This window comes from Myotis lucifugus, unplaced genomic scaffold (genome assembly GCF_000147115.1).
Source record: "Myotis lucifugus unplaced genomic scaffold, Myoluc2.0 scaffold_87, whole genome shotgun sequence".
NCBI lineage: Eukaryota > Metazoa > Chordata > Mammalia > Chiroptera > Vespertilionidae > Myotis > Myotis lucifugus.
The window spans coordinates 440,666-457,263 of NW_005871135.1; the positions used below are offsets into that span (position 1 = coordinate 440,666).

A 16,598-nucleotide genomic window follows, 5' to 3' on the forward strand; every position below is an offset into this window, starting at 1 on the left:
TGCCACACCATTTCCTTGGACTCCTTTAATTGGCTAGCTCCTCATTTGGCTTTGTCTTTTGTGACCTTATCACTATTAAAGGTATAGGTCAGCTATTTGTAGGATGCCCTCCAATCTGGGTCTTCCCCATGTTTGCTGATGATGAGATCTGGGTTATGTGTTTCTGGCACGAACACCCGAGAGCCAATGCTGTGGCCAGGAGATGGTTGTAGAAAGAGGCCTGGGGACTGTGAATATGCTGTTCTTCAAACTCACTCTTGAGTTCCAGCAGGCATCCATGACTTTTAAAAGCTTGCCAGGTGACACACATGTACCAGGTTGGAGAGCCACTCACCTCACCTAACCTAAGCAGGTAAGACCTGGCCTCCTAGTAGAAGAGACGTTTAAATTGAGACCTAAAGGACAAATAGGAGTGATCTTACTCATTGGAAACTGGTAGTGGTGCTGAATGGTGTGCATCCAAAATAGACCTGGTGATAAGAAAGCAGACACAATACCTAGACATGAATACCCACAGAGTGCAATGTAGGGTGGAGGCAGGAGATGCAGGCAGGGGCATGCGAGGTGTTTGGACTTCTTATAAGGGCAAGGAAAGACTACGGAATGAGTTCCATCAGGAATGACATAACGAGGATTCTGTGTTGGAAGAAAATATCCCCGAGGCCTGGATTTGAGGGTGGCAGGAGTGAAGGCAGGAAGTGTGGTGAGGAGTTGATAGCCATGCCAAGAGAGAGGAAACGGTGACCCGGGCAGGAAGGTAGGGGTCATGGAGCTCAGCAGCCCTGTTACGCAGTAGCCCTGCATGGTGAGGGTGAGTTCAGCAATGGGGCGATGTCAGATGCTGTGAGCAGGCGGAGACAGGGCTTCTACACGGGACTTTGGAGATTAGATAAGGCTTCCCGGAGGAGGTGGTGTATGCTGAGCCCTGATGGATGGGGAGAAGACAACCAGATGAACAGGCCGATGATGCCTGTGTTGTAGGCAGGAGGGACAGAGGCACGAGGAACTGCAAGCACTCAAGAAGGCCGGCGCTTCTAGGAGGGACCTGGGGGATGTGACTGAAGAGAGAAGCAGGGTTAGATGCCAAGGGCTGGTTTCCCCCTGAGAAGGGTGAGCTTTATCTTCCTGGCAACAGGCAAAGGAGAGCAATGGAGAGGTCTAAAGTAGGCTTGCCATCTTGAGGAATATATTTTAGCTGCAGGCAGAGGGGTCACGGAGGCAGGAAGAAAATCTAAGAGGCCAATCTGCCAACGCTCAGGAAGAAATATCTGCCCAGTGTTTGCATGGATTGGAGCTGAAGACGTGGGAGCTATCATCATAACTCAGCGCAGGGAGCAGGCCAGGCAGGCCCAGCCGGGTCTTCCCGGGCTCTCAGGGTCTGTTTGGCAAACCTTCCAGGTAAAAGAAGAAATCTCCTTCCCACCCAGAACACTCCTGCTGGCTGGGGATGGCGCGAGGGGGGAAGGAGCCAGGGGCTCGCTCCGGTGAAGAGCGAAGACACATGAGCAGTGAGTTCTAGAGAATCCATCCTTTCTCCGGAACACTCGCCTCTTCATCAGGCCCCACACAGGCCTGTCAGGCGCGAGTGGAGCTTTTGTGCATGTGCCCACTGGGCTCCCGTTGCCATGGTGATGGGGCCATAAGTCACGTCTGCTGCTTCTGCACAGAGGCGCTGTGATTTATGCCTGCCCAGCTGGGATTGTAAACTTTTTTTTAATGTTCAAAATCCGTCAGAGCAAGGGCGGGCGGGGTGTCTCTGGCTCACTTTGCAGGAGCGGCTGCTGTCAGACCTGCCTGCGATGCTGCCACTCGCCCCCACAGCCCGGGTGCTGGGCCCATGCAGCCCCTGGGACCAGAAGGAAGGGTTCCTATAGCACTCGTGGGCCAGCGAACATCCTTATTCGTGAGACCTTCCTGTCGTCCCAGGTTCAGTCTATGCATGCCAGCTTTTCCCTTCATGCTTCAATTTCTGGCTTACGAACCTGCACCATATCCCAACCCCTTTAGAATTGGGACTTTACAGGGATGCAATGGAATGAACATAAATTTGAAATCATGCCTCCTGAGTCTTAGTTTGCTCGTTTGTTCAATGGGGCTAATATAACATCATCTAAGGTAGGGCTTCTCAACCTTGGCCCTGAACTGAAATGCGGGGGGTTTGGAAGGGGTGCACTGTGCATTGTAGGATGTTTAGCAACATCCCTGGCCTCTACCCACTAGATGCCAGTAGCACCTTCCCAAATGTGGCAACCAAAAATGTTCCCAGACATTGGCAATATCCTCTGAGGACAAAAACCATCCCCTTCAAGGCCCATGTCACAGATGAGGGAAGCGAGCCTTTTCCTTTTGACTGATAATACTTCATCTTTCATGGGCTACTAAAGTCTTTCCCCAAAGACCAGGCCCTTCTGGAGTATGTGGAACTGTGGGCTTCCCTGACTGCTTCCCATCATGCCTCCCAAATGCTGCGTTCACCCATGGGACTGGGCACCTCATAGCTGCCTCCCTCGCCCTCTGGCACCTGTGCAGGCCCCGTGTCCAGATCCAGTCACAGGCCCTCCCAGGCGGTTCCGTTTCACCACGGCTAACCCAGCCTTGCTGCACATCGGAGGGTGTGGACAGGACTCTTAGAAGGCAACGTGATTTTCATCTTAGTTTATCTTGCGACCCCTGCCCCTGAGGTGCTGCTAAAGCCTGGCCTGTCTGGGTGAGACCAGGGCAGGGATTTCTAAGAGAACACTGTGAGAGCCTGGCAGGCAGAGGGGATTCTACCAGCTGAGAACCACCGATGTGATGGCAGCAGGTCCTTCTAGTTGGTGAGCCTATAGTGGTTTAAACGTGTCTCTGAACTCCAAGATGCATTCCAAGTCCCCCGCAATATGGGTGGTCTGTGTACAGCTTAAATTCGAGCATTCGATTTGTAATACATTACAAGTGACAATGATAGAGCCAGACAGTGTCTAGGAAGGACCTATATGGCGGCTTCGACTCTGCCTCAAGCCAGAAATGTATCTCAGGGAACTTATTGGCATCAAGATGAGATTATCTAAATGTACCCCCCAGGGAACAGGTAGGTGGATAAAAGCAGATAAAGGGAGTAAGACAGCTCCATTTCTAATTCATCCTCAATATCTCCATCCACATGACTTTCTTCTGCATCTCGGCAACCAAAGATCTCTCTTATTTTACAGGTGGACACAGCCGTTAAGTAATCAGATGCAAAGCTGGAAAGACCTCTGAATTCCACCAAGTTCAGAGAGGACTCTGCGCTCACAACTCCCATCCGAGACTGAAGGCGGCCATCATGGGCTCGTCACCACACTTTTCCCAGCCAAGTCTGTCCGTGGCCTCAGAAATTCTTCCAACAGAATATCCTGGGCAGCCCTAACTCACTTATCTGAGTGGGCAAATGAGATGTCTGATATCTGCCATCTCTGATTTAGCCCAGCCTCTAAGGCAAGTGGATATACAGAAGCCCAATGGGTTGGAGTAGATGTTTAGCTCATGGTCCTCCTACTCCCTTCCATGGCTGTGCCTGCGCTTGGTGACCCTGCCCCCTAATCATAGATGACTAACTAGAGGTGAGCATCTATACGATTCCTGCTCCAGGAATTTTCACAAGCAGCAGCTGAAGTAAGAGAAGCCTTCACTCTCGGGGTGTCAGGATGAGCACACCACTGCCACGGGTGGGGACGGGCAGGAAGGAGTTTTGTCCTGGGAGAGAATGAGAAGGTAGGCAGAACCTTACAATTTCCTTAATTCGCCTCATCTCCACGGCTAAGCTCACCTCTCACCTTTCCTTCCCATCATGATCATGGCGTCCTTCTAATACAGCTGTCGTTAAGCTCATTTTAACTGGGTTTCTGTCCCCTGAAACCCAAGACATCCTGGCTCATAAAGACCAGAAAGGGTTTCCACACAGCCAGGGAGGGAGGCATGGTGAGATGAAGAATGACGCAGGGTCCTGAGAGCAGAAACCTATAGTCAGATTCCAACTTGTCTGCCCACCAGCTGTGCTGTTTAAGGACTTAGAATGCCAGTGTCCTCACCTGAGGAAAGGGGGCTTTAAAAACAGCTTCTCTTGCCCAGCAGGTATGGCTTAGTGGTTGAGCACCAACCTATGAACCAGGAGGTCAGGGTCTGGTTTCCAGTAGGGGGTGTTTAGGGGGCAGCCGATCAATGATTCTCATCATTGATGTTTCTCTCTCTCCCTCTTCCTCTCTGAAATCAATAAAAATATATTTAAAAAAAAATAGCATCAGGAAGATGGCTGTGGGATCATCTAGGAGAAGCTGTGTGAAGACCTCTACCCAGAAAGCATGCCCATGCTGCCACTCATCACTGTCTTCAGTATGGATTCAGGACTGAAACCCAGGTGTCCCGACTCCCAGCTCAGCCTGCTTTCATGCCTCTCCCTTCTCTCTCTTTTTTCCTCTAAAAACCTGCGGTCCCATTTCAACATCAGAAGTTGAAAAGTGTTTAACTTCTAATGCAGATGTAACAAGTCATTTCTCAGTTTCACTGTATCTGCAAAGCCTCCTGTAATTCAACATCAAATATTTATTATTACATTTATTAAAGTTTTAATAATTTAGCATCTGCTGCATGGCAGCGAGGAGCTTAGCTAACTGGTTCCCCTGTATCCAACCGGGGTCACTTCAATATTTATATTGCAAAGTTTCCATTTGGGTTTCATTTAGCAGAGCCCGTGCCGTGGCCCTTTCGCCGGAGCTGACAGTTGGCGCATGCTCCAGCCTCCCCGGCGGCCAAGGCTAAGGGAGATCTGGCGCTGAACGGCGTTTGGAGAGATTTACCGAGTCTGGGCAGAAACTCATCCTAATAGACTTCACTTTTATTACGATCGCTAAACTCAAACGGGGGAAATATATATGTCTCCAGGCTTACTGGCTGAATGACAGGCAGGGAGGCTGTGAAGAGTTGTGGGCATACAGTACATCCACTTGGTAGGGCGTGTGGAGGCCTTTGTAGGAATGCTTCCCAGAGGGGCTTCCTTCTCCTAACAAGAGGGGTATGGTCGTGCAGGGCAAGTTCTAATGCCCAAATTCCTGGAACGCAGCTGCGAGTGCCAGGTGGACTCCCCGGTTCTCCCAGAAGCTCCCCTTTTCCCACTTAGCACTTAGTCTTCTATCAGCATGGGATGGACTTCCGCACTCAACGTGGACTAAGACAGAAAATCCTGTGAGCCAACCCCTCGATTTTACAGAGAATCCTCCTCCACAGTAGCCAGCATTTCCTGACTGCTCACCAAACAGCCTGAGTTCAAATCCTGATTCTGTGACTCACCGTAATAGTTGGGCAGATAATTTAAACCTTTTGAGCCTCGGCTTCCTCATCTGTAAACAGTAGTAACCCCAGGATTGACTTGTTGTGCAATCAGAAGCAATGCATGCAGCATGCTCAGTCAGGGCCTGACAGAAAGGAAGTGCTCAATACATGGGAGCCATCACTATTTATAACTATGGGGCTAAGTGTTTAAACGTATCTCATTCGATTCTCAAAAACATCAACAGATAGAAGAGCAGTTACCATTCCCATTTACAGAGAGGAAACTGAGGCTCAGAAAGTTTAAGGAACTTAAACAAGATCAGCTAGTAAGTGGTGGAGCTGGGATTTGAACCCGGGGACTTTGGCTCCAGCGCCCTCACTATTCCCTTTATCCAACCCTCCTCTCTTCTGTGTTTCAGGCAGGTAAGCGGATTGATTGCCTATTGAAGTTCTTTTCCTTTTGGGAACGTCTGCATGAATAATTGGTGAGGAAGGGGAAAGTGGCAGAGGCATGATGGGGCTGAGATGCTAATGAGAACTGAGGAAGCCCACCCCTAACTCAATATCCCTGCTGGGAAGGGAAGTGCTCAACTGCCATGAGTGTGCCCACATGCACGCGAGCGCACACACACACTCATTAACAAAATCCACTCAGCATTACTCACCTCTGATAGGAGGGAGGAATCTTGAGAATTAAACCAAACAAGGCCTCTATCAGGCACTTCCCCCAGACTGTGTTGCCTGGGTCTTCCCATCCAGGTGCCTCCTGACATGTTATCACCTGCCTTGGCCTGAACTCACTCCTGCCTACTCCACACACCTGATGGCCTGCCGTTCCTTCCCTCTTGCCCTTGCCATTGATGTCTACCGTGGTCAGGAGGAAGGATGACACAGCCCATCTCACTATGGTACAGCTTCTGTACCAGGAACTCCAACTTGAGTCTCCTGACGCCACGGCATCATGTGCTCACTTGCTTCTCTGTACTACAGTGCCTGCTTAAACTCCTAAAAGTCCTCACTCCTTCAACACCAATGACACGTCAGATGCTGTACGGGTTATTCTAAAAATGTTATGCAGCCCTAACAACAACATCTGAGGGAAACACAACAATCTGGACTGTGCAGGTTTGGAAATGGAGGTTTGGAGAGGTGACCTGACTTGGCCCAAGAAGTTCAGGGAGCCAACTGTGGTGCCAGGATTCGCACCCAGGTCTGCAGGATCGCAAGCCTACACTCTCTTCCTAGTCTCCGTATGTCTAGGCCTGGCAGCTGTGCCCATCACACAGGGGCACCTAGGGTGCTTCTGGGGAGGATTTTGCTGTAAGACCGATGGTCCCCATTTCCCGAGCCAGAATTCGGTATCTGGGGCGGTCATACAAGAGCATCTGCTGGGGACCCTGGAGTGGTGGACACACTATCCTCGGGAGCCCTGAGGTTTTTGTTCACTGTGTTAGGCCAGGTGGCCCACAGCCGAGGAGAGAGGGTGTTCAGTTTCCTCTCCCCCTCTCACCTATCCTCCACCACGTGCCCCTGGGCACTACACTCCAGACACGCTGAAGCCCCAGGCCCTGTCCATGGAGAGAACAGCTGAGGGTGTGTGTGTGTGTGTGTGTGTGTGTGTGTCCAACATCCATTCACTGCCTGTTCTGATTTCCTGTTCTGATTTCCTGAGGGAACTATCCTACTTATTATCCACAGGGTAAAGGTCCCTCTAATCCTGCTGGTTTCAGGTCTGGCTAATTAAACACTTTTCCCCTTATGGCACTGGGATATTGGCAAATGTCCCCAAACAGGCCAAAGAGAGGCATCAACACCTAGAGATGAGGAGTTTGGAGTCAGGAGTCTGATTTTCAGGTCTGAATCCTGGTTATGCTGTTTACTGGCTGTGTGACCTTGGACAAGTAATAGAACCTCTTTGTGCCTCAGTTTCCTTGTGCATTAAATGGGGCTAGTCATGAGGATTAAAGGAGCTCATTTCAGTCAAGCACCCGGACACTTCTGTCTTCAAATGCCACTTGTTATGGTTCTTTGGGCTCATGCAAATAATCCAGTGACCAGCATACCTCAGGATTCTTAACTTAATCACATCTGCAAAGACCCTTTTTCCAAATAAGGTAGCATTTCCAGGTTCTTGGCATTGGAATCTGATACCTTTGTATGTCTTATCTGTCTACCACAGAGTATGAGCATCTGCCCATCAAACAGGTTTCCAGCTGCTGCTGATGCTACTGGTCTGGGGACCACACTTTCTGCACCACTGACGGAGCGACTTCCTGCTGATAGTTCACAATTTGGCCCAGAATTCCTCTCCTCTCTAAGGTCTTCCCTGTAATCCCCAGGTGAGTTTAGTCACCTCTTCCCTGTGTCCCTTTCTCAGCCTGAACTTTCCCACTACCCCTTCCCTCGTCCCAAAGCACGGCATCTTCTTGTTTGCAATCTTGTCTCATTCCGTACACAGAGATCTCTAGTCTTCACATTTTCATACCTCCAATACTGAGCCTGGCCTACAGTAGGTGTGCAATAAATTGTTAGTGCTTGGAATGAAGAGGCCGAAAGAACAAGGAACCGTTCTCAATTCTATTCAGAATGAATTCAGTGAGAAAACTGTCACCCACTGAGCAATGCTAGCGTGCTTTCCGACATCCCATAGTTCCTTCCACAACATGCAGGGACTTAACAGGGTTCCACCACTTCGTTTTCATTGATTTGAGATCATAGAAAAATCACTAAGGGGCTCCAAAAGCTGGGCTTCTTGGATGGTTATTATTCCAACGATAACAGCTAGCCTCGCATCTCTCGTGTAAGAAGAACCCGCTCTGGCTGAGACTGTGAAGAAGGCCCAGGGCGCAGCAATCCACGCTTCTCTCTCCACAGTATCTTCCATTTCATCTCTCAAGTCGGTCTCTTGTTCCATGCTCCTCGCTACACCATGGGGGTCCTTATTCATCTCTGTTCCCCTACAGTCCCTGGCACAGTGGCAGGCACACAGGAAGGGCCTAGCCAAGGTTTTCGGAGTTGAAAGGAAGCTGTCTGCAATTTAACTAGAGCACTCTCGGTTCCTCCACCTTTGGAGCTGACATCATTAGAGTCTCCAATGCTGAAAACCTCACTGCCAGCGGCTTCCTGCTGGGCCAGGTTGGGCAAGGGAGCTGCCCAGGGGAGCGTTCTCATCTTCGGCCCTTCCACTCCTGGCACGTGAAAGCCCTCCCTCCCACCTTAGATGCCATACAGCCCAACGCTGTCCACAGTCCAAGGTTAATTGCCAGTGTTTTCTTTCCTGCAAATGCTTTTCTACTTCCTTTGGTCAGGATTTTTTCTTCCTTTCCAACCCCCTCAAGGCACTCTGTGTGTCCCGCACACATGCCTCTGCATTCATTCTGCAAATATCTCCATGCACACAAAGCCCCCAGACTTACCACATGGTATAGCTTTGGCATATTCGTTTAAGTCTCCCCAACACCCCCTGACAAAGGGATTGATGTGAACGCTCAATACTAAGACACTATTGATTTTACGATGCATCATAGAATGGATGTGGCCTTTCAGCAAAAGAAACAGAAAAGAACTAAAAAGATGAACATAAAACACTGCTATAGTATGCTACAGTAACAGCAAAGTAATAACTCATACTTCTTGAGGTCACCATGTGTCTGACTCTGTGCTTTTCAATGTATTATGTCATTTAGTTTCACCTTCTAGGCATAGATGCTATCTGCACTCCCCACAAGGGCTGGCAGCCACAGAAAAGCTCCTGCAAGACACAGGTGATGGACTGGGATCTGAACTCAGCTCAGCTGAGCTCCAAAGCCCATGCCTTTAAAACAGTGAACTACCTTATATCATAAAGTTTATGTTTAATCAAAATAGAGCACACATAAAGAAAAGAGTGCAAATCATAGCCGTAGAGCCTGAGCATTTTTACAGATTCAAAACACCCCAGGCACCTACCACTCAGATCAAGAATTAATTATCATCAGCGTCACAAAAAACTTTTCGTGCTCTCCCCACACCACTGCCCCTCTATCACGCAAAGGTAATCCCCATCCTTTCTTCTACCTTCATGGATTAGTTTTTACTGGTTCTGATCTTTATATATATAAACATATATAGTTGACCCTTGAACAACACAGGAGTTAGGGGTACTGACCCCCCCATGACCTCCACACAGTTAAAAATCTACATGTAACTTTTGACTCCCCCCCAAATTAATTCCATTACTTATGTGCGGCTTCCATAATTCAATGTTATATTTGTGAGATGGGTGTGGTGGTTGTGTTCTTGAATAGTCATTATTAATAGTATTCCAGTGTATGATCATTCCATAATTCATATATCTTGTTTTTTTTATCAATTTGTGGATTTTTCCACAGCTTTCTAGCAATACAAATGAATATACTTGAATGTACTATACACATTTCTGTTAGGTATATTATTCAGAGTGGAACCGATGGGTTAAGGTGGAGACATTCAACTGAAGTAGATCCTGCTCAACAGGTTTACAAAGTGGTCAGTCTAACTTCCATTCCCACTATTAGGGTGTGAGAGTTCCAGTTGTTCCCTATCCTCACTGACATTGGTTATCATCAGTTATTTTAAATGTAGCCACCCAGATAGGCAGTGCCTGAACATTGGACTGCTAAATTGCTCTGCCTCCTATCATGCGAGATTCCTTACTTATGCAATATTCCGTCAACAACTAAAAAAACAAAAATCAACTAGCAAAGCGTCTCTAAGTTTTCCTTTACCATCCGACCGGAAGGCTGATCTTTTTCTTACTGACTCTGCTTCTCATCTCTCTGTTGTGATTCGGTGGCATGTTACTGGAGATCTATAATTATGATCTATTATTTATTAATGTCGCACCTATCATCTGATTAGAACTTATTAATTCTTTAAACGCCCCTGATATGCTTGCCTGGGCATTAGCATGTCAAACAAGGTTTATTCCTGCAGCTTGAAAAACTCAACCTGCACAGCACAGACTCTGCTGAAAGGTGATGATCACCATCTTTTTCCCACCCTCGCAGTGAAACCAATGGACACGTGAGAGGTAAAATCAAGAGAAAACTTGAAAGGCCGTCTGTCTGTGTGATGGCTTCAAGCCCAGACAAAGGCATGTGGGCCAAGCAGGATAATAATTTAGTGCCCAAATCAAACCAGTACTCTTTAGTTATTCGCACCACTTTTCTTTAAAGGAGAACCTTCATGGTTTGTTGAGAAAGGGTAGAGAAGGAGGGTCCATAGCTGCAGATTTTCATCTCCTCTGCTGTCCTGAGCAACTCTGCTCTGGCCCCAACTTGATGAAAGCACACCCTTCAGTAACCGGGCACAGCATCCTTAGCCGGAGCTCAAGGGGCATCTAATGCTATTGGACCATGCCCCTTGGATGTCTCCCCCTCTTTCAACGTACTACAGTGTTCCTTCCAACTACATCTGATACTCTCCCTGAAATGCATTCTACAACTTATATTTTTCTCATTTCTTTTGAACATTTCCAAAGATGTGTTAGAGTCCCTGTAGATTGATACTGTGGGACCCTCTTGGCCAGCTTGCTATTTAATGTAATTCAGATTGAAGGAGGTCAACCAGCTATTTTATCCTGAAGATTATGGTCTTTCTCAGCAGCATGACACAGTACATCACCTTCCCAACACTGCCTTCCCCCACCATCACCAGTTTCTACTTGAACTTTACTGTAGTGGGACTCCAATTCATCTAAAATTGGTGCAATGTAACTTTGGGAGTATATGATGTACCAGCATTTACTTATATTATTGAATCATTGAAACTCCTGGGAAATGTTTCAATGAAATAGTTAGGGACATGGGTTCCAGAGCTGGAGAGATCTGAGTGGAAACTTGGTTCCATCACTTAAATAATAAAGGCATTGCCTTTATGGCTCAGATTATATTTTACTCAGTAAAATGAAAACAATAATAATAGCATCAACTCATGGGGTTGACGTAAGGATGTAATGAGATGTCAGGAGGGTGCTGGGCACATCGGAAATGATCAATGGATATGAATTATTACTACACTCTGTGAGGAAGGCGCTGTTCTTATCCCATTTGGCAAAGAAATGGAAACTGGGCAAGTGGACGTGACCAGGATTACATAGCTCATACATGGCAGAGATGGGATTCTAACCCAAGGTGAGGCTTCCCATCAGTCAGTCTGACGGCTTTAGCTTTACCGAAACCACAAATTCAATGTCAATAGTACAGACCTCCGAGGAAAGTCAGTAGAGACCGTCTTGCAGTTGATTTCAGGCAAGCTCATTGGATGTCTTTAATAGACTTTCAACCAGGTGGTCTTTGCTCCACCTTTAAAATGTGCAATACAGAGGAACCTGACCACATGCTTTAAAGGTCTCATCTACTTCAATTCTACCAAGAATGGAAAGTTATCGTCTACCATTAATTAATTTATGTGTGCCTGAAACCATCTTAGTTCTTCATAATTACCACTTCATTTCCTAAATGCTATCCCTTTTGCAATCTATTCTTTTTTTAAAACTACCTCATTTGGGAAATACCAATAGCCTGAAAAATCATGTCTGGTTCATCCCACTCCCGCCCCCTGAAAAGTTGAGAAGATGAAACTAAACAACCTGTAAAGCAGGGATAGCTGGGTTCTAGGAGCTTCCTATCAAGGTGCCATGGACATATGATAACATCTTGACTCAGAATGATCCAAAGGCAGTGGTAGAGTAACAATCACTGGGGGTAGGAATTGCCATGACTCCAAGTTCCAGTTCAGGGGCTAATAAGCGTGTACAAGCCAATTCCAAAAGTATACTCTGCGTCCATTTTTAATAACATTTAAATTTCTAAAATGCTTCTCCTAATCCAATTGGGAGAAAGGAAAAAACCCTCCAGTGAAAAGCTCCAAGATAGTACTAGGATCAGATCTAAGACCACTGGTTTAATTAAATCAATAAACATTTAGTAGAGGTCCAGTATGAGCTGGGAACTGGGGATTAAGAAGCTAAATAAGTTATTTTCTTTGACCTTAAGATAGTCTCCACTAATGGGACAGAATGATATGTAAGCAACTACTTGAAGCACAGAAGCGTTAGTCTATAATGAAGTTAACTACACAGTATAAAGCATGTAAGGAGGGATGCAGTCTCCATCCTTTCATGAGTAAAGAACAAACACATTAGACCCGGACATTTAGAACATATGAAGTAGCCCAAAATCACCACAGAAAGCATCGCATTCTCCAACCGTTCACTTTCGTGACTCTCAGATATAGGATTAAGTAATGGTCTTTGATAAGATAAGGCCATTAATGATTCCATGATGTGGCAAGTGATGTTTTAGCCTATCCCATATTTTATACATGCCCCGAAGTAGAGTAAGGATGTTGAAATACAAGACCTCGAGGCCCACCAATGGAGGGCACTATTAGGAGCATGGGGCATGGCATACTTAACAGAGTTCCTTACATCATCTACAAGGCAGCTGCCTACTGCAACAATACGAAGGGTACTTCTTCACAGGAGTTCCTGTGGTCCTGAAACAGGGGCTCCCAGGGCTCCAAGAAGTTCTTGCTACGAGGATACTGGAGAGGAACTTCCCTACCTGACATCTGCAGGGTCTTCTGTGACGAGCACGTCAGTCTTGCAGCTGGCCAGGGGGTTGATGGAAAGCTCCACAGGCGGGACCACAAAGCTTTTGCTGACAGGAAGCCAGAGTCCTTGGCCCAAGCTGAAAGTAGACCTGCAATGTAAGAGTTTCCATTGGGGAACTCCCTAGGAAGCAGAGTGAAAACTGAAGAAATGGATCCTCCCCCCGATTCCTTCTCGGACCCCTTTTCTCTTCCCCACCCAATTGCGTCGCCTGCATTCTCCAAGGCACAATTTAGGCCCACTCTGCTCAGACTTGGATGGTCATTTCTTAAACCTATTAATCATGGAGCCCGTGGGAGTACAGGGCCTGCTCTCAATAAACAGTGGGCTCTGTGAGGACAGAGACCATCTCAGCTCTGCCTTCCCAAGCACTCCTGGTACCTAGCCGAGTTCCATGCATGACTGTGTAGTCAGCAGGGGAGTCTGCAGAAAGGTTAAAAGCATGCACTCTGAATCCGTTTGAACCCAAATCTGATTTCCAGTCTGCCACTTAATTTGCTGTACGTCTTTATCAGCTTAGGTATTGACGTTTCACACGAGATTTCATGGAGCTAGCAGGAACAGAGCCTATAGTTATAGGATATTTTTAAACCACTAGACGAGATAATCAGTAATGTCTCTTCCAGGTTAACTACCTCAGTCCCTAAGTCTAGATGCCAGACAGATAAGAAATAGATCTCCATAGTAACCGGGGCTGTGATGATACATCTGTGCCCATGAGAGTCCCTCTGCACTCATTACAGCCCAGAATTGCACAGGTTCGATCAGCTAAGGAGGCGTAACCACACTTCCCCATGAGAACCCCACTTCACTCCCCAGCATCGTGCCCCGACAGGATTCTCAACTCACCTGAGAATCTTTTCCGGGGCTTGCTCCCCCGTCACCAAATCGTAGCCCCTCTCAAGTGTGGTGTAAGGCCAAGGTCTGTAGGAAGAATAGGAGGAAAAGAAAAGGAGACAGGAGATAATATTAGTCAGAAGTAGGTCGGATTCATAAAAGAGTAGCTTTATAAACAAGCAAGTTTTGCAGAAGTAATTTTGTTCTGGGTAAGACTAGGTATATGTTAAACAAGAATGTCTCCATCATATGGAAGGATTCAGCCCCTTTAAGTCCCAGCTTGTCCATGATGGAGTGATGTACAAAACTCTGCTCCTGTCTCCTCATCGGTCCACTTTAGGAACTGTTCTTGGATTACTTGTGGTCTGGGAGGGGGTGCTACACGTCAGCATTTGTTCTCTAGAAGAGTCATCATGTACCTTTAATACTAAAATGGGGTTTAGTGGGAAACAAGATTCATTTTCCATCGGGTTTTGAAGCAATAAAAATGTTACAGAAAAAGAGTCCTCTTTGTGAAGCAGTTTGGGGTCCCTGGTAACAGAACCGAGAAAGTGGGAACGGCCCTCCACTGTCCCTGCCCAATGTCCCTTGCCACTCACCCTTCACTCTGTCCCCAGTCACTGCGCACACACAGATGTCTGTGCACTGGGTCGGGGGCATAGCCTTCGTGGCAGCTACACTCTCCTGTAAGGAAAAAGAGAAAGCAGTCTTGTGAAATGCTGTTCACACAAAACAGTCTTCTCCCCTGCTGTCGGTGTTTTCTTAGAAAATACAGCGAGCTGCTTCATTCTGCCCACGGAAAGAGGGGTTTCTGGTCTACCTGCCACAGTGGGGAATAAAGATTTTATTCATTTGTTCATTCATTCATTCAACGAATCCTGACCACAATGCCCTGCCACGCTCTCTGGCACAGGGGATACAGAGATCAAGGTACAACCCTGATGCTGAAAGAGCTCATGGCTTAATGAGGGAAACAGAAAGTGGCCTGGTGGCCACAAACGGACGGCTTGTCCTCAGATAGCTAAGCTAAGATAAATTACATTTGTACTAAAAGTGTAATCAGAAAATCGAATTCTCTCTAACTGAGTGAATAATCCATGTTCATTTGTAAGCCACAGATCAAATGTCACTCCTTCAAATATTTTTGATTTTCCCTTTTGGAAAAGAATTTTTTTCATTTACAATCTCCAGATTTTATTTTAGTTGTTGTTTGCTTATTTTAATTGTTTTTACTCTCCTCTCCTCCCTTCCTTTCACCTTTTGTTCCCTCCCATCTACTCACCTATCCATCCACTCATCCATCCATCCATCCATCCTTGCATCTATCCATCCCTCCATCCATCCACCCATGTATTCATGCATCTTTTTTTTTTCTGGCCATGTCTTATGAATTCTTGCCAGCATCCCACACTGCCTTAAGTGTATTCCCCTTTGGCCAAGCTCATTTGGCATGGTCAGTGGATGTCTCATGTCCTAGCATATCCTCAGAGTTCAGAATCCTGGAAGAGTTTTCAGAAACTCTGTCCTACCCCCTTGCTGCTCTCTGTACTGCTCCACTGTACACGCCTTAAGGTTCTGATCCAATTGGTTGCTAGTTTTTCCTAAGGTCTATATGTAAAATGTTCACAGATGCTTTACCAAAAATAGATTCTATAAAAAAAACGTGTTTGGGAAACACGGTACCATTCCTCAGAGCTAGTAGCATGTGCTTCTGCATGAGGGTGATGCACATACAGTTTTCCCTAAACTTTCTTCACCTTGGGAAGCTTGCTGGTGAACAAGTCACAGGCTTAGTATTCTGTGGAACACACCTCAGGAAATGCTGGTAGGAAGTGGGCTGGGTTAGCTCACTGCCTGGCACAGAGTAGGTGCTCAGCACTGCGAGCTGAACGAATAACCATGCTATGGCTCTGGTAGTTTCCAGACTATTAATGTCAGGTTGCCTTCTTTCTGGTCCTCTGGTGACCACACCCATGCACACCCCCAGAGGAACCCGCAGTTCTTTCATCCTGCAGGCATTCTATTTGGTCTGACGTGAGAGTTTTCAAACCATGTTTCTCGGAAAAGTATATAGTTCAATGAGGGCGATCTAGGGACTTTGCATCTTTCAGATTTTAATTCATTTTTAAAAAATTATGTTTCTCAGAGGGAAGGTGGGAGTGGAGAGAGATTAACCAATTAACTTAATATGCATATATGCATAACCCATGGACACACACAATAGTGTGGTGAAGGCCTGAGGAGGGAGCGGGTGTAGAGGGAGGGATTAATTGGGAAAAAAGGGGACATCTGTTATAGTTTCAACAATAAAGATTTAAAAAATCTCTAAACACTCAGCAGTTACATGCTAGAATGTAGGGCACTAGAGAGCGCCTCCACGTTATGTTTTATGCAGGCCTCATTAAAATAATCTCCTGTCATCTCTGTTTCATTGAGGAGGGCACTGAGACTGGAGTCGAGGTGCTAACAAGCTCATGCTATTTACAACGACATGTCTTACGAATCAGGATTCCCTACCCTTGTGCAACCCAAACAAAATGCGGCAGCGACTATGATGCTAGGGCGACACAGGTTGTATAACTGTCACCCATGACTCCTGATTTCAAAACGTTTGTATTCATCAAATAACCTTACTGTTTTCACTGATTCACTATACGTGTTATGCATTTGACCTTATACAAAGCACTTCGAGTGTTGAAAAACACTCTAACTGGTTTTATATATCACAATGCTGCTTCATCTTTGTACCCCCAGCATCAGCAAATAGCTGGCAATCAGCCTGGGCTTAATAAATGTTAGCTGAACGAGGTAGGAAGACAGCATACAGGGTGAAGACCGGGTC

At 46.7% G+C, this 16,598-nt stretch overlaps 1 protein-coding gene across 1 annotated transcript in view; it reads right to left on the reverse strand.

Moving 5' to 3' along the window:
- LOC102436882 (astrotactin-2) overlaps positions 1-16,598 on the reverse strand; it is a 483,991-nt gene that overhangs the window by 379,848 nt on the left and 87,545 nt on the right. The window contains exons 4-6 of the mRNA XM_023755930.1: positions 14,356-14,440; positions 13,769-13,843; positions 12,873-13,010 (exon numbers count right to left, since the gene is read on the reverse strand). Of these exons, the coding sequence (XP_023611698.1) occupies positions 12,873-13,010; positions 13,769-13,843; positions 14,356-14,440 (298 nt within the window). The remainder of the gene's footprint in view (positions 1-12,872; positions 13,011-13,768; positions 13,844-14,355; positions 14,441-16,598) is intronic.